Source organism: Mauremys mutica, chromosome 5 (genome assembly GCF_020497125.1).
Source record: "Mauremys mutica isolate MM-2020 ecotype Southern chromosome 5, ASM2049712v1, whole genome shotgun sequence".
In the NCBI taxonomy this organism is placed as follows: Eukaryota; Metazoa; Chordata; order Testudines; family Geoemydidae; genus Mauremys; species Mauremys mutica.
This window is the reverse complement of record NC_059076.1, coordinates 14,121,443-14,139,972: the sequence shown is the minus strand read 5'-3', so window position 1 is coordinate 14,139,972 and position 18,530 is coordinate 14,121,443. Positions and strand designations below refer to the sequence as shown.

The following is an 18,530-nucleotide window of genomic DNA, read 5'->3' as shown; positions in this document are numbered from 1 at the left end:
TGAGATTTAAAGTACAAACTGACCTGGCATAAGTGACTGGTCCCTTGGAACTGGGAGAAACCCGAATATTTTGTGATTTTTGATGTAAGTGACCATTTATCACAAAGTCCAGCTTTTGCCTGTGAGACAAGATAGATCAGAGAGCCCACAGGGACTGTCCGTGACTCCATGGTACGACTGTCACAGGGATCCATGAGTTCACATTTGTTACTGAGTTGGTGAAATCTAGGTATAGAACATACCACCAGGTTGGTGTGTGTGCCTTGTGGTTGGCACACTCAGTCGTGAACCACTCCAGACAGCACGATGATCTCCACCCATAGATGGCTGGAGACTTGAGACCCATGGGGTACCCTGGAGGGGGTGCAGGTAACCAGAGAATTGATTTAACATGGTTAACCCTACTAACCATGTTACAACAGGGTCCCTGACACGGCTGTCATTGGAACCCTGGGCGGGTACTTGGGGGCGGTGGGTTGGGTAAGTGAGCTCTGCTGGCCCGGATTTGAGGACAGCTCTATACACCGATTAGGGTATCAGAGAGTGAGGCACAGGGATGTATTCCTACTCAACGCCATATTGCTGTGTGAGCCAAGGAGCCATCACACACATGAACAGATGTTCCCCTTGGCTATGGCATGGCTCCTCTTGACCAGAAGGGTACGGTCCCATAGCATCACCCAGCAGAAAGTGAATAATAAAAATTACTTGCAAAAAAAGAAAAAGTAAGTGTTCGGTTGGGACAGGGCATTAACAATCATGACCCTCAGGTCAGGAAGTCCCAGCTGTCCAAGTTACTCCAATCACAGCAATGGCTGCAATGAACATCCTACTTCTCCCACAGACAACGCTCGCAGCGTTAATATTCTAAAGGTTACATGTAAAAACCAGGAGCAGACATTATCACACAGGCACAACGTGGCTTTATGGACCCCGTATTATGAGTGGGATTTCCTGACTCTGGAAGGCCTCATCAAGCAGCTTTTGTTCTGTGGTAGAGAGATTTCACTGAAAGGAGGAAGAGGCAAATCTTGGCTACCTGCCTTGGGAGGTTACCAGCTTTCCCAGCAGAACCTGCCAGGCTCCCCAGACTAGCAGCTCTTCCCTGGGCAGAGCTCTTAAGTGCTGTAAGCACCCGGTCACCGCAGTTCTAGTAGAGCCAGCTTCAATTCTGGCCTCTTTAACTGCTCCTAAGTTTCCTGGCAGGAAGCTATTCAGCCTGAGGAGGTTACAGGTTTAGTCTGGTTAAGGTTACACTGACTGATCTCAAAAAGCATCAACACCATAAGGGAAGGCACACGCATACTTTTTTCCAGTCACTATTGTATAAAAAACAACATTATTCAGTCTTCTAATGTTCCTGCGGGTCAATGGCCATAATTCTTACCAAACATAATGAGTCTCGTCTCAACAGCCAAGCGAGTTGCTGCATAAATCCTCTGCCTACCAGCATGAACCCATCTGTGCTTCTACCCATGCCAAAGAACAGCCACCTTCCGCTATACCATGGAAGCCAGACTTGGTCAGGGCAAGATGGACCCCACACTCTTCTCCACTCCGCTGCCGTACCATCCATCCATCCATGCCCACAGCAAGTGTCACTAACTGCGGTGCACTAATGCTGCATTCCAATGGACCCCAGAACATCTACACCGCTTCAGGGACTCTTCTGAGTGCTTGAAATTAACCCTCCACGCTTTAATAATTCACTGTACGACGGGTGTGATCCAGGAAAATGGCCTCTCTCAGCGAGTCCCCCCTGTTTTGTTCCTCCAAGAGTTCAGTCAACTGGCACTGAACCCCTAATCTTCCCATGCTCTTCAGGAGTGCAAGTCATTACCAGAGACATTTCAGGGGAGGTCCCAGCAGCACAAAAGTGCCACCACACTGCAGGGCAGGGGGAAGAAGCTAGAGGAACAGAAGTTAACACGGGAAGAAGAAAGGAGCAAAGGGCATGCCTGATGGAAAGGGAGGGTGCAGGCTACGGAGACAAAGGCACAGCAATAACCAACAGTTTCTGTAGGACGTCTGACCATTTTTGCTTCCATGAATATTCAAATGCCTGAACCTCACTATTGCAAGTACTCCTGGAAAAGGTATTATTTGAGTGTTTATTACTCAATACCTATTTCCTAATTGTACCTTAGGTTATGAGAGTCCCAGGGTGCACCCATTCGTGAAATGAGTCAATCAGGGACAGGAAATATCACCACGGAATTGAAAGAACCATCATAGCTCAGAACACAATAAACACAGACAACAACCTGCACAGACCGTGCATTATTCTTTGAAGAGATTCAGGAAGAATTTCAGACAGACATTCAAAAATTTGATAACCTGCTGCAGGATAACATGCTGGCAGGGGTGGGGGCGGGGGCAACTCCACAAACATGTTGAATGCTATTCAGTGTGAATTATTTGGCCAGTGTAAGTTTATTGAGCTTTTCTTCCCTCCACCCCCCAATCTTTGTGTAATTCTTAATATTTAACAAGCTTCGAGTTTTAGGAAGGTCCTACCTGGCTCTGAGCATCTGAGCTCACCAGCTGTTAACTTGTGTTAAGTTGCATGAAATGCCAAGCTCTCGTAATCTACTATTCACTAAAGCAAACTTACCTGCAAATTGAACTGTGAACACCTGAATTCCCTAGCCAAGAGCAGGAGGCAACTGATGTAGCAGAGCAGAAACGAAGCTCTCCTCCCTCCCAGCAGTAATCATCACAAGGGTTAAAAGTTAATTCTAGTACAAAAGAATAATTAGTCTGGAGCGTAGCCTTACCATGCTGGTGCTAAGCAATACTCTTAAGAGCACAACACCAGTACCCCATGGGATTATGTTCTCAATGGCCAGGATATCTAAACCTAATTGCTCTCTTCCCTGTTTGCAAGAGAGGGATGGTAGCCCAAGAGACTGTATCACGGAGGGATAGCATGGCAGCCACTCGGGTCAGCCTTGCTTTCGGGGCCATACAGGGTTTTTGGTGGGTTCGGTGTCCCAAGATCATATGTTTTAAGAATCTGCCTGATGACACTAGAACTGCTGAGCGTTTTGATATACTGACACATCATCTCACTCTCACCACCCCATAATCAGCAAGAATTTGCATGTGGGGCATACAAAAATCAAGGTAGAAGACTTCTAATACCTGAAATGCATGTATTTAACATTTGCAATATCAATCACTAACCATACATATGTGAATAACAGGGGTACATAAGGAGGGGATTTGAGGGTTACAGCACAGACCTCAATCTTCATTTGAAACACTGCCCACTCTTTTTAACGTGAAAAATATTCAACAAATATTATTATACATACACAAAGTTATAATTCTAATAATAATTTTAACCAAATGCTTCATTTGGAATCATAAATGACGAGTAGTGTTCTCTCTCATTCAAACTACAGCTGAGTGTCCTGATATAGAATCATAGGACTGGAAGAGACCTCATCTAGTCCAGTCCCCTGCACTCATGGCAGGACTAAGTATTACCTAGACCATCCCTGCCAGGTGTTTGTCTAACCTGCTCTGAAAAAATCTCCAATGATGGAGATTCTAAAATCAACCTAGGCAATTTATTCCAATACTGGTCACTACTTGTCAATCGACATTCTCATCTGCAAATGCTAACACTGATTTTGTCAGGTCATTGCAACACACACACACACACACACACACACACCCCTCTTCACCTCCACGTCCTGCACAGAATATGGTACAAGGCCATTTGGCACTGTTATATCCACATTTCACAGATTTACATGGTACCACACTCCCACAAGAGCACTTGCTCCTCCAGATATTTTGAAGTTGATCAAGTGAGACATTGTCTGGTACAATTTTTGGAAACAGATTTGGAACGGTCATCGCATATCCACCCATGCTGAATGGATCAAGTGCTGATGCAAGAGGAGCCAAAACATTTTCCCACACACATCTGAAGATGTGCTTGTGTTTGACGTTTTCCTATAAATGCTTCACAGCTGGTGATAAGGAACTGAGAGCTTTGGTGTTTACATGGTACCTTTGCCAATTTATGTGGCCAATGATTTCTACTGTGCTTCAGACACAGTGGCACAATTTGAGTGTCTGTAGCATGCAGTCATGAATGCTTGCAGGATCTTCACCATAGTGCCTTTGACCAGGCCAAAAAAGGATGCTCCTGTACCATAGTCTAAGAGGGCGTGGGCAGCTAGGAGTCCTGGTACAATGTTCCGGTGTTGCCCAGCTGTCCATTACAGCTCTCTCAGACTGGGGGCTCCGTGATCACTACAAACGTTACGCACTCTTCAAGCTAATGGTGCAAGAGTAGGGCAAGTACATCAGCATCACCTGATAACACCGACATTCCCAATGGTTGCTCTTTTGCAACCCGCACCGTTTGTTGTGCAAGGATGTCGTTGGCTTCCTCATCCAAGCTGGCCATAGATCTTCGCTGTTGAGCACCACGCCTGCCTGGTTTATTTCAACTGAGAGGATGTTGCGTCTGCCTGCAATAACCAGCTAGTGCGTCGCTGGTGAAACTTCTTGGCTTGAACGAGTTCTGCACAAAATAATATCAATCAACTGTTTCTTATTTTCAGTGACTGTCAAGACAATTTTCAGTGGAGGCAGCTGCGTACTTGTACTCAACTGATGCACTCTGCTTGCTTCTGTAGCTCGGTTAGATCCTCTTTGTGCTGAAGTCTTTGCCCCTGTCAAAGACAAGTCATACATCGTTTGCTGCAAAAGTGACTTCTTCTGAAGTATGTCTAGTTGACACCTCTGTCAGCAGCTGCTTCTTTAGGTTAGATTTAGCCTGGCAATCCTCATGTCACCAGAGTCAGTGAATGTTGACGTTGGTACAGGAGTGAATGCCTGTGACAAAATATTCATGATGTCAGCCCCTTGTGAACTTGCTTGTAGGCCTATCGCTCTTGAATAGATAAGGTTGGTGTCAAATACCTTTGTTGGACCAACCTGTACAAGCTTTTTTGTCACCAGCAGCATCTCTTCTATCCTCGGTATTGTGTCTCAGAACCCGACAGGCCAGCTATGTTCAAATTCTTGTATTTAGCAAATTCCAGTTGTAAGTGCGTCATCAGCATTGACTGGTGCCACACTACTATTGCCTCTGTGCGCTTAGATGGGCTTAAGGGACTGATGCATACCTCTAGCTTCTTACCAATGACTTCTCTGTTCATTGCATCTGCAACAATCCTAGGCTTCATTTCTTCTTTGGGGATCTCTTGGATTGTATTTGATGTGCTTGGTTTATATGTTAGCGTCTCTAACTGTTCAAGAGTGGGAAAAATAATTCTCATGAGTGACTATGTAAGAATTTATTAAGTCAGCGCGCTCTGAGTACAAAACTATTCCTTCTGCCCGAGTTCGAGTGGGGAAGATAGGGCTATATTAGCAAAGTATACTGATACAGGCTCACATGTGTACCTCCTAGCTAATTATGTTCCATGACAAAAATATTACTGATGTTTTCATTAAAAATAATTGAAATTCAATGAAAGTGGTTTCACTGTCATCTGGCTTCTAAAGCAGGAGGAGGTGGTAATAAGTACTCAGATTTCAAAATGTGCAACAGTGACACGGTGTCATCAGGCAGTTTCTTTCAATTTAGGGTCTTGAAATTCAGAAGGGTCACACACACACACACACACACACACACACACCCCGCTTGCATTTGGCTACTGGACTCGAATGTGTCACCACTAGCTCATAGATCCCAGTTACATCAGGAATGGCCTAAGGGGGTATTTTAAACTGTTGGGTGTATCATAAAGAAATGAGTTTGTCTGCCTTACAAGAAGCAGCTGACGGACGCTGCTCTCATTTAAGTGGTAATACCAGCCTACAAAACAGCAGCCCAAACTGCAGCCACACGTTTGTGTCTCTCTGAAAGAGAGGACAGTACTACAGCAGCAGCAGCCAGATCTTGCTATGAGCACAGGATTGGAGGAGGGAGAACAGGTGTCCAAAGTGGAAATCCCATGCTGCTAGGGGAAAACATTCTAGTGTGGGCATGGCAAACTGGCTGAAAATCAGTTCCTAAGATCATTCCATTACAGTCACTGAGTTTCCCCAGCTCATTAAGGCTCCCATTATCAATGCATTCCGTACTGTCAGAGTTTCCTGGCATCGCAATCCGCCGGTTATAAGGCTGAAACGAATCTAACTTACCTCTCTAACATACTGCTTCTCTCGGTTCACAGTATTTCTTTAAAGAAGGCCTTTCTAAATTCTTCCTACGCGTTACCAATAAAAATAAGAGTGTGACCCATTGACAAAGTCGCAAGTGTGCACGCGACTTTAGTTTCTCTGTCTTCAAATTGTAACAAGACAACTGTAGGAGGGATTTTCACATCTCCTAGGCCTAACTCAGCTCTCACTGAAATCAAAGGTCAGACTCCCACTGACTTTGTAAGGCCCATGCTGAGTGCTTTAGAAAACCCCACCCTTTATATTGTTATTTTTTTAAAAATACAAATAGGATTTAAAAAAAAATGTTTTATTCTTTAAAGTCTCTTTTCAGTAGATACCAAATTTTTGCTGCATTGATCCTTTTTGTGCGAGTGGCTGATACTTTGTCATCTTGCTGCTAGACAAGGGTTGCCTGCAAGTGTCCCATTTCCTCCCATCGGCCAGGATGATAGTCAGTGACACCCCTCCTAAGCCCTTGTTTCCACACCAGGTAAAGCCAAGTTAACAAGATCTTCAAGCAGCACCACTGCTGCACTGGGGAGATCTTGGTTAATTTCATTTGGGGGCTCAAAACTGAGCCTAAAGAAAAGAACTGGCACCTTATACCAAGCTGTATCCGTCTGACCTGATCCCAGCAGAAAGGAGCCTTCTGCTATTTTACTGGGTGGCAGGAAGTCACCACAATTCAATTAATTCCTGTCTGATTTTGCCCATATTATATACAAGTCTAAGGGAGTCAGACTATGAGTTGGGGAGCAGTGACAATTCCCTAAGGGATTTTCCCTCAAGTCTCCTGTGTTTTTAAGAGCATGATGCTATACCCACATTGCTACGATACACACTCACAAGAGATGGGCGCGCGCATGTCAGGAAAGCAATAGACCCACATTAGGGCAATGGCAGTTCTGATGCTTCTTTAAGACAGTCCTGGGTCTGGTGTATAAATTACACTGGAGTCAATGGGGCCCAGGTGTGCATATCCGAAGGCTAAAAAACATCTGGGATGAAGGACACGCAGAAAGCATGAGAAAGTATCTCTGGCACACTGCAGTCCTGGCAACCAGATCGGGGTGGGAGTGGGGGAGATTTCCCCTCCTGGATAACATGAGCTGCATCCACGTGAGTGGAGTCTAAATGCATCTGAGAAGGCCTGAAATGCCAGCAGCACATTCCAGAACCACTGCCCAATGAGCTCGGGGTAAGGGCTTTTGAACTCTTCCTCTGATGATGCAGCAACAAACAGCATGATCATAAGGAAGTCTAGTGGCACCATGGCCAGCGTTAACCTTGTCAATGTGCAGCAGTAACAGGACAATTAGCTCTTCGATGGGGCCCGGGAGATATGGTTTGCAAAACTGAATCCAGAACAGTTTGCAGCGTAAAGAGTTAATTTCAGGAGTTGTACCCAGTGCGGCCACATCCCCAAGGCAGACAGCTAGGGGCTCGTTAACGTTACCTTTCATTTTCAGGCTGCAAAGACACAGTTATTAAAACACTGTTGCAGAATCAGTATGCACCTTGCAGGCCTGTCTACCCCAGGATGGACACTGGAGCATTGAAAATGCCTTGGCTGTTTGCAGCACCAGGCCAGAAAGCACCATTGAGACCTATACTGACTGTACCATTTCAACTCACTGGTTTGCTTTTAACCTGAATCGGTATCTTGTTATAACGCAGAGTTACCTGTACAGTCCTCCGGAGAGCTGCATAGAGGCCTCTTCACTCCGTAGTCAGCAGTCACGTTCCAGCCGGCACCCACACAGTTGGAAACTGCTAGGCCTTCAATTAAAACAAAAAGAGGTTACTCCAGGGTCTTCAAAGGACTCCATCTGCTCTGGCTAGGCGCGGGGTAGATGCCGCCACGATAGCTAGCTGGGAATTAGAAAGGCCTGAGCCTAATTTACAAATCTGGTGCACATTCCTGGCCACACCCATGAGTCGCCTCTGCTCCCCTCTGGAGTAGAATGGAGCTCCAAGCAATGTCACAGCATGTTTCATTGGGGACCTAACCTCACCGACGTCCCCTACTTTTATCACTTTGAAACGTGGGAAAAGGGCAACGATATGCCAACGAGGGAAGGGAAAGTAACGACTGGGTTAGAGGGAAGATCACTACTCTTTAAGGCTCATGCAGTCTGATGGATTCCTTGGCCACGTAATTCCTGTTAGGCCCAAACTCTAGCAATCAACGCACACGCGCTGAGTGAAGCAGGGCGATCTTGGAACTGCACAACACGGCCTCTCTGCCCTGCACGCCAGACCCCTGCACAAGCAAGAGAAAGCGTGCCTGGCTCACGCTGGCAAATACCTCGGCATTAACATTTTAAGCCTCGCCATACCCAGCCCCGCAGCCATCGGGCAGGGTCCCGCGCTGTCACACAGGAAAGCCGTGGTGGGAGCGGCCTTGGCACGCCTGCCCCCTCAGCTGGCAGGGAGACGGCACGAGGCGGCGGGCTCCCAGAAAGGCCAGCAAGAGGCAAAGACACAGGCAGCTAATGTTTCAAGCTCAGGATAGGCGAGAGGGGCCTGAGCTCGGAAAGCAGAGGGTCAGGCTCTCTCTGTGGGGCAGGCTGAACTGCCCCGTAAGGGAGGGGGCTGGGCCCTGCAATTGCCGGGGCCCGTGGGAAAGGCAGGAATTTACGGGACTGGTGCTCAGGACAGGCCTGTGCTGCTTCCAGCACCGCACAGGACGGAAACAGCCGAAGGGCAAATGCACAGCACCTGTGGGTACCCCTGCTGCCGCCTCTGCCAACTCTCCCCTATCCCCCATCCTAGCGTCTCCCCATCTCTCATCCCTCTTCCAGCTACTGGCCCCCTGGCCAGCACACCCTCTCCTGCCCTGCTCCGCGCGGACAGAGGGAGAGCAGCGTGCCGCAGCAGACACTCATCCGCCCTGCTCCTCACAATGCTGCATGGGGCAGGGAGCAGGCAGACGGCTGGGGAGAAGCAGCACTTCATTACTGGAGCCAGAGCCCCTAGCACCTCTAGGCAGAGCCTTGGCAACAGAGGCTTTTCTTTCTCACCTCCGCTCCTGAGCAGGCAAGCCCAGCTGCCTTTCCCTTCTCCCTCAACTCACCCTTCGCCGCCATGGGGAAACCCACAAGAGGCTCCTCTCTCACCCGACCTGCATCGTGGGCAGGATCAGGGACCGAAAGCCAGGGAGAGAGAGGACAGCACTGCAGAGCTCCACTACTTATTACCATGGCCCTGCTAACTTCACAGCCCATTTCTGTAAATGTCACATTTTAAAAGTCTTGAATTTCAGGGTTTCTGATATTTAAATCTGAAATTTCACAGTGTTGTAACAAACAAACTACAGGGATATGTATTTAAAAATGGAAAATAAGCACGTAAAGCCGTTAAGAGCATAAGAACGGCCATGCTGGGTCAGACCAAAGGTCCATCTAGCCCAGTATCCTGACTTCCGACAGTGGGCACTGCCAGGTGCCCCAAATCAGCGTTTCTCAAACTAGGGGTCCCACCCAAAAGGGGGTCAGATCCCCCATTAGCAGCTGAGTCAGAACTAGGATTGCTACATGACTGCTCGAGGCTTTTCAAACAGAGAAACTGCCTTTGGTTGTACATCAAGCTTTATCCTTAGAGATGCTTGACGACCTGCTGTGTCAGTGGACCTAATTGCTTCATTTGAACATCTTGTAAAATTAAGGACAAGACTGAAACAACCTTCTCTCCTCTCCACAGAGGAACAGATGTGGGAGTGGAGTGCCACAGATCCTTAAGGAAGTCATGAGGCGGGATTGTATATGGGGGGCTTTTTGCAAGTAACCAGTGATTTTGGTACCTCAATTCAAGACACCTGAAGGAGCCTGATCTTCAGAAAATGTTGAGTGCCAACCCTCTGACAATGACACCATTTCAAAGCATCTCAAAAATTGGATTCCTAAAAACCGAGACATCCAAAAGTCACTAGTCACTTTTAAAATCCTACCCTTACGTGTATTTCTAACTCTGCTCCTATTGATGTCAATGGGAATTTTACCAGAGATAGATCACCACTGAGTGCCTTAGAGCTCCTTGCCCATAGTAGGTTATCCTTATGCCTAGTTTTATACCACTGTTTAAAAGTCAGTCAAGACAATCATAGATCTGTTTTCCATTTTACTTAGCATGGGCGTCACACCTAGATCACCACAGTTAGAAACAGAAGCGATCCATCAGACCAACCGCATGACCCTGGAAATACAGAATACAGTACCCAGATAGTTAAGATATCACATATTTCACATACATGCCTTGCTGAGTTTTCTGCCTGGCTTGCTGTTCTCAGTCACTGATCTAGGATAATTGCAAGGGAAGGGCAAGAGAAACAATTCTTTTCCTTATTTTAAGCCTGCCATAATAGCGTCCAGGGGCAGTCGAGGGGAAACAGGTGAGAAGCGGCAAGTTACACCTGTTATGAGAAGAGAGCTCCCTCCCCTTCCTCAGCACTGTGTCCACAGAGCAAAGTCTCGACTGCGTATAAATGTTCTGGTGGGCTATTCTGCCAACCAGCTTGTTGCACAGAGGGCAGAGTTACTGCTTTGCAGGTGGTTCTGTGTGTATTTCTGTCTCCCTGGGAACAGGCCGCACCCTCTCCAGGCATGCCTCTCATGAATGAATGCAGTCAAGCGGGGAGAGAGGTGGCGGGTCATGGAAGCAGGAGGCTGCAAAGCAGCACCTGCTCCGAGCACATGCACCTACTCCACACCACCACACCCACAGCCAGAGCAACACAGACCGCACTGAAGGCAGCAGCACATGCCTGCTTCTGAGGGACATGGGTGGGGAGAGAATCGCCCCTCTCAACCGGCAGAGCTGCTTCTCAGCCTGTGGGAAGACTGCAGTAACTTCTGCATCCCCACACCCGCTCCGCCGGGCAGGAGTTGGGGGAAGAGGTGGATACCTTCTGGTTCCTCACAGCCCCACCTGCTTCCAGCCTCACAAAGCCAAGCTTCATGGCGGCAATGCAAATTGCTGGCACGGCTCCCCATCCCACAGACAACGGAGCCGCTCGAACCACAGGGGCAGAATTATCCCAACTGGCTTTTTCTGTTGTTTTTAAAAGAGCAAGATCTACACAGATATTTTCCACTCGATCACCAACAACAAACACTGAGACAAGGTCACTGGGAGAACGAAAGAATCGTTCTAACAAATTCTAACAAATTTAGAATCTTGGCATCCAACGTTTGCTCACACCCTCACCCCGGGATCATTCAGTCTCACAGCTGGACAGTTTATCTACACAAAAGCTAAGGCCTCCATCCCTCGCCATTTGCCCAACTGTTGAATGCAAGCACGGGAGCAGTTCCATTGACATCAGTCAGACTACTCATGGGTGAAGTTCAGCATAAGTCTGAGCGACAGCAGGATCAGAGCCTAAATCCTTATTTTAGATGCACTTGCAGCGCTACAAGGCCAACTGAGCACAGATCTGGAGTGCCTACTTTCAGACACCTTAAAGCGAGCTGATTTTCAAAGAGTGCGCTCTTAGCATTTTCTGAAAATCAGGCCCCTTTCAGATTAGGTCTCTAAAACTGGAGGCAGCCAAAACTGTTAGTCGCTTATGAAAATCTTGACTTCAATGTCTAATATGACTCAAATTCAGGAAGTGTAGAATAGCAAAATAAAGCCACTGCAAAACCAGTGTAATTGCAGCTGGGCAGAACTCCCTTCTCTCCTGAATTGTTAATACGGCAGCAATCAAGCGCCATCACATTCCAGCAGATGGGACAAGGATCTATCCCACGTGTTAAATATAGAGCCAGTCCCATGTCAGGAAGCCTTTCCCACCAAGTATTACTCACCCAATCTATACCAAGGCTGTTTTAAAGCTTTCGGTTAAGTTCTGTGCTTAGGGCCCAATCCTACCCCCCTGAGTAACCTGGCTAGGGTGACAAAAGTCCCTTGCTCTCCCAGTGGTTGGCAGAGATAAGGACTTGGATGACAGCTGGCTGGATTAAATTCAGTCTGCGTGAGAGAGGGGTGATGCTGTCTCTCTCCCACTGACCTGCTGTGACACCTTGGGCAAGACATTTCTCCTCTGTTCAGAAGCCAGCGGGAGGGCTGTTCAGAGTAAACATGAAGAGACGGGGCTCGAAAAGGCTGATTAGAGGGGCTCATGGTTCCAGGTTTCATAGGACTGTTGTCCAATCACAAGTTATTGGACTCAGTGGCGTTCACCTACTTAGAAGAAAAGAATAATTCCCCCTGCCTCACAAATTACTGGGTTATCCAGGAGATCAGACTAAATCAGGGGTTGGCAACCTTTCAGAAGTGGTGTGCCAAGTCTTCATTTATTCACTCTGATTTAAAATTTCACGTGCCAGTCATACATGTTAACGTTTTTAGAAGGTCTCTTTCTATAAGTCTATAATATAGAACTAAACTATGGTTGTATGTACAGTAAATAAGGTTTTTAAAATGTTTGAGACGCTTCATTGAAAATTAAATTAAAATGCAGAGCCCCCCGGACCAGTGGCCAGGACCCGGGCAGTGTGAGTGCTGCTGAAAATCAGCTCCTGTGACACCTTTGGCATGTGTGCCATAGGTTGCCTACCCCTGGACTAGATGATTAAACATAGTGGTCTCTTCTGGCCTTAATATCTATGAGTGGAGTCCAGGACAGGTAGCACCCCACAAACTTTAGCTGGAGGGTGTGGGTTCCCCAAAGCGACTGAGTTTGTTGTCAACTCTTTTGAGCCTTCCAGCAACAATTAAAAAAAAATGTTCCTGCCAACCCCCATAAGAACTCCCTTCGCTTGCCAGTCAATAACAAAACAATATTGTACGTGATGCATAATTTCTTAATGACAGTGTCTCCGCACACACTAATTGTATTGACACAGGAGTACTCAGAGCTTGCCAGTCCAAAAATCCCCACGCTGCAGGACAGCTTCAGCCCAGAGAAGAGCAAATTCTATTCAGTTACACTACACTGGGACGTAACAAATCGCTGAATGTGCAGAAACTCATAGGAACACATCTTATTCCCCAGCTGGCGTGTTAAAGGTCCAATTGGATGCCACAAAAGCACAGAAGTCCCGTAACCGTGCCCCACCCATGCAGCCCAAACCCCACGGACCAGTAATGAAAGGGCACCTATGGAGTGAAGCAGGTTGATGCTGGGAAGGCAGTTCTCCCCTCTGCCATGCATTCCCCAAGGACCCAGATCTGCCAGGCCCATGTCCCTTCCATTTAGGGTGACCAGATATCCCGATTTTTGGGACTTCCACTCAAAGGTAGACGGAATAACGCATGCCTCCTCTCTGTACAAACAATGGAGTCTTATTTAAAATGGGTGAGCTGAAATCTAGCATATCAGGGTAGGGACGAAAGCAGCCTGAAGCCAGCAAAATATTAAAATATTTGTTGCACTGATTTCACTAAAAAAAAAAACCTGCAACACCAAAGGAGAATGCCCTGCTTATCACCAGGCATTAGCTTCTATGGGTTTTAAGGCTACTGAGAATGCTTAGGACCCAGATCCAAATTCAAGGTTTGCGTGGCAATCTTGGCAGACTGTCACTGCAGGAATACCTGGAAATAATCATTTCTGACCCCCTGCCCAGGACAGGGGCAGTGTGTGTTTAGACAGAAATCAGAGCCCGCTGCAGACAACACTGCACACACTATGTCAAAATAGGGTGACCAGACAGCAAGTGTAAAAAATTGGGGTAGGGGTGGGGGTAATAGGCGCCTATATAAGAAAAAGCCCCCAAGATCGTGACTGTCCCTATAAAATCGGGACATCTGGTCACCCTATGTCAAAAGAAAGTAAGTTACCACTTGTATATAGGACTTGGAAAAGTTACTCGGAGTCTACAAGCCCCCAGACTAAGGGTAATCATCAGGCAAAGACGCACTGGTACCCCAGACACACAATCCCAAATCCCCCAAGGGCCCCACACCCCCTCCCCACCCCAACTCACACCTTATCCTGCTCAGTGTCTGGGCACTGCCACTACTTTGGCCCCGAAGACCTGGCTCTTCCACCAGCTGAATGCTGCCCCCCGTCCAAGCCCCACCCTTGCCAATATATCTGTATGCGCTGGGGTGACAGCAGTTTCAGCTCGTAGGGTCCCCTACACAGAGCCCTCTGCTGATGTGCCCGCCCCCCTCCATGAAGCAGCAGTAGCAGCCCCATTCCCCAGCATCCTATTGTAAACAATGGGGGACAGCTCCGTTCCCCCACCCCAATAGAAGCCCCCGCACCAGGCAGTGCAGCGGTCTCTCTGCTGGCTCAGGCAGACATGGCTGCATCCGTTTTGCAGCACGCTTGTATCTGAAGGTTCTCCCGGCAACCCCAAGGACTGGAGACATATGGCCAGAAAGAGCTCCGCTGACATTAAGACACCTATATGCGGGGGATGGATTTGGCAGCTGCTAGGAGTGAAGTCCTTTTGAAAATCCGACCATGAATTCCCACCCCCACCCTCCCACAATGAAACCTTTGCCATCAGCAGGATCTCTCTCTGGCTAAGTGGATTCGTCACGCCCTGCTGATGTACATATAAAATGCCATCATTGTTTATTTAAATGGAGTTACTAAGAAGGGATTAGGAACAGTGTCCTGTTCTGCTGCTGGTTTTCAGACTCCTGTAAAAAGCCCAGAATTCTGGATAGGGAACTGTGCTGTGTGGCGTTCACATGCTCCATAAAGCCGGCAGGAACCCAGCACTTCTCTGAAGATTGGTAAAACATTTTATAGGGCAACTTTCATCTGGGTTGTATACTTCTAAAAAGGGGTTTTTTTTAAATAAAACAAAACAGGACCTTTAAAGCTTACTTTACCACCACCACCCCAAGATGGCGAGAAAATTTCAATCCAGCCTTAGGTAAAGCAAAGCCTTTAAAATGGAGTCCCTGCCATGAAAACACAGGTGAGATGGGTCTATTTTTCTACCCGCATGCTCCATTCCCATTGATACTGATTGTTATAGACATGCACTGACAGGAATCAGCACAGGCATTCTCAAAACAACCAACCGGGATCATCTGAAGTCTCGGGGCTGGATCCTGCGATTGGGAGACCTCAGAAGATTGGAAAGGGAGGATTAATTCCATCCCGAGTGCCCACAGAAATACGTATCTAACAACACACGTGGAGTACAGCCTCATGATGATGCGGGGGAGCTTCCCCTCATATTACTACATGCACTCGGAGAACAGACCTTCAGCCTGATGGGACAGATGAACATTGAAAGCCTCACACTAATGCTGGACAGAATGGCAGGTTTAAAGCCCCACATGCATCAAATTGAAAACTGTACCTCTGCAGACAGTGAGGGCAACCCAACCCACCGAAGGGAACATGCACAGGGGAAATATTATGAATTTGTGCCCTTTCTAGCTTCTTTATCACGTACAAAACGGCTTGAAGGGCTTGTTGTTGGAAATTGATTTCCTCTCCCTCCTCAGGTCCCAATGGCCCTGGAAGACAGTGTCATGACCGGACAAGCAGTGAAACGACAGCTCAAAGGCAAAGTCGAGCAATTGTGAAGGAAAGTGATTGTTAGCCAGTTGTAACTCCAATAACTCTGCAACACATTAGGAAAGAGCTGGGCTTGTTACAAGATTCGGCAAAGGGGTGGCAACACACATCACTAGACCTCCATCGGCTCCGCCATCGAAAGCAAGACTTGACACTCCTACCCGTGTTGATGGCCTTGTCTACACTAGACAATGTTGCTGCTCTAACCAGACCAGTATAGTTAAAGCAGCAAAGAAAAACCTACTGTGACATAGTGACACCAGTGTAAGAGTGCTTTTAAGCTTAGACAAAGCCTAAGGCTGAAAAACAAAAACAAAAAACATTTTTAAATAAGACTTTTGGACCCTCTTTATACATCTTAAAGGACTAAAATAGGAGATAAGTCTAAGTCTTGTAAAAATCCTTTACAGTTCATCTTTAGGGCTGATATTATATCGGGGCAGGGTGGGGGAGCCATGAAACCATCCCTTTTGCTAACAACTCAGTAAATCTATCCATCCCTCAAATACTTGCAAGGAAGTCAGCGGCTCAGAATTACCATAGGGCCCATTCTGACAGGTTTAATTTCAAAGTTACCAGGCTTCTCCCATCTTATTTTAGGTTGGGTTTTCTCTCCCCCTTTCATGAGATTTTTCTTGGTGTTTTTTTAAAACAATCATTTAAATGACTCCATTGAAAGATGGAAGAAGGACCACTCAGAGGAGCCTGGAAGAGCTGTGACGTTTCAGGCATGCATTTTAGGTTAATAAGCAGCAATTCAACCATTAACTGATAAACATGTATTTTGTTAAAAACTACATGTTGCTTACCAACCTTCATGCTAGCCAAAAACCCCTTTACTATTTATTCTCAGATGTTAAGAGCCATCAAACATCTAAAGGGGGTTGGTTGGTTGTTTTGTTTTGTTTTTTTCTGAAAGCTTTAAACAGAGCATGTTTTGAGCACAGAAGATTTGGAGGCCACACTTTATGAAGTATATCTTCAATATAAATGGCTAATAAGGATTAAGAGATACTATATACGTGTTACCAACACCAGTACTGGGTTCTACATGGTTATAAGTGTATCAGTCAAAGCTGTTCATGATTGTTAGAACCCAGGTGTTGACTATAACGACTGATCAGTCAGTTGTAAGACAGCTATTAATCACTTATTAACCTTTCACGTGCCATTTATAAATGCACCTTAATCTACAGGGTGCCTGATTCTTCACTTACTTTGGTCAAGGAGCCCAACAGTCTATTGGTGTCTCCTGCTTGGACCACTAATGGCTCTGCCCACATCCTTCCAGCAGCCATCCCACCCACACCCCCTATCACCACCACTACCAACACCACCTGATGAGGTTTTTAACTGAAAATATCTCGAAGGGTCTATGCAGAAAACTGCAGCTTTTAAACAGGACCCAGCAGGCGTTTTGTAGCCAGATGCACTCAGCGTCCTAACCCTGATCTGTGGCTCCGGGACTGCACAGTGCCAGTGTGTAAGAAATAACCCAGTTTTGAGTTACAGGGGCATGGGAGCGGACAAAGCCCCTAGCTACACCATGCCGCGCTGGTTTTCTTTTGCTAACATTTTAACGCACGAAGAACTTGAATCCTCAAGTGCCTTAAAATAAAAATGTTTGTTCTACAGCTAAAAATAGCCCCCCCGCTCTCGCTCGGGGCAGATTCCGAAAGCGGAGAGACTCAGAAACCCCTGGAAGCAGGGTGCGGGCCGGCGAGGTCACCGTGCAAGCAGCCAGGGTGACAAGCCCCCGCTGGGCACCCCGGGAAGGGCCGGATCAATCACTCTGCCACGTTTGAGTTGGGGGCTTTTCCCTGCAGGGCGCAAACAGCTGGCAGGGAAGGCAGCGGGGCTCTGCCCCCCCCGCAGCGGCAGCGGCAGCAGCGACTCCCCTCTCCCAGCAGCGCCGCTGGAGCCACCCCGCTCCCATTGCAGCAGTAGCAGGTGGGGGCTGCCCTTTGCTCCGTCCCCTCCTTACCCAGCGCCAGCAGCAGCAGCAGCCCGGGGCCGCTGCCCAGGACCACCGCGTCCATCCGAGCCCCGAGGCTGGGGGAGCAGCCGCCTCCCCCCAGCAGCAGCAGCACCTGGGCAGCGCGCGCCCCGCAGCGCAAATAAACCCGGGCACGGCAGGGATTGAACCAGCGCGGCCCGCCCCCTGCCAGCGGCCCGGGGCGCGGAGCGCGCGCCGGTTCCCATTGGCTCCGGGGCGGGCCGGGTGTCGCGCGCCCCGGAGCCTCGTGGCAATTCTCCGGCCGCCTCGCGCCCCGAGCGCTGCGCCGCAGGCAACAGGGGGCGCCCAAGGGGCCGCGCTAGGCAGCGGGTGCAAGGATGTGTGGTGGACACGGGGCCTCGGATCGGGGGTGAACACGCAGCGTGCAAGCTAAGCTGATGAAAGACCCTTGTGTCCGTCCACGCGCGGGTGTGTGTGTAAACAGAACTGGTGTAAAATCACACCTGTTCGTGAAACGGCTGCAATTGGCGGGATGGGGGGGGCACACAATCATATCGGTTTAACATGCACCGTGCAAGCTAAGCTGATGAAAGACACCGATAAGAGTGTGAACACAGGGTGTGGGTGTGTGCGTGTAAAAGAGAACTGGTTTGAAATCACACCTTTAGCTAAACTGGGGCACGTGCGTGTGCGGATATGTCTTTATACCCTAGAGTCCCCTACAGAGGGGGGTTGGATTGCATACACACCCGATGGATATTAGTAATGAGGACATGGCATCATCCTTCTTTTTAATTCTGCTTCTCTTTTGCCAGCCGTCATGATTTTACCTCATAGCTTGCTTGTTTTGTTTTGTTTTGTTTTTTAAGTCCCAGCTGCTGGAGC

The 18,530-nt window shown here is 47.9% G+C and overlaps 1 protein-coding gene across 2 annotated transcripts in view; it reads right to left on the bottom strand.

Moving 5' to 3' along the window:
• BTC (betacellulin) overlaps positions 1–17,824 on the bottom strand; it is a 30,418-nt gene extending 12,594 nt beyond the window's left edge. Inside the window, exons 1-2 of one of the 2 annotated variants that reach the window (XM_045019081.1) lie at positions 17,673–17,824; positions 7,879–7,974 (exon numbers count right to left, since the gene is read on the bottom strand). In XM_045019081.1, coding sequence (XP_044875016.1) covers positions 7,879–7,974; positions 17,673–17,727 — 151 coding nt within the window. In that variant the 5' untranslated portion in view covers positions 17,728–17,824. Of the gene's footprint in view, positions 1–7,878; positions 7,976–17,672 lie in introns of both variants that reach the window. The other variant, XM_045019082.1, reaches the window with a different exon arrangement.
• Positions 17,825–18,530: the final 706 nt, after the last annotated feature.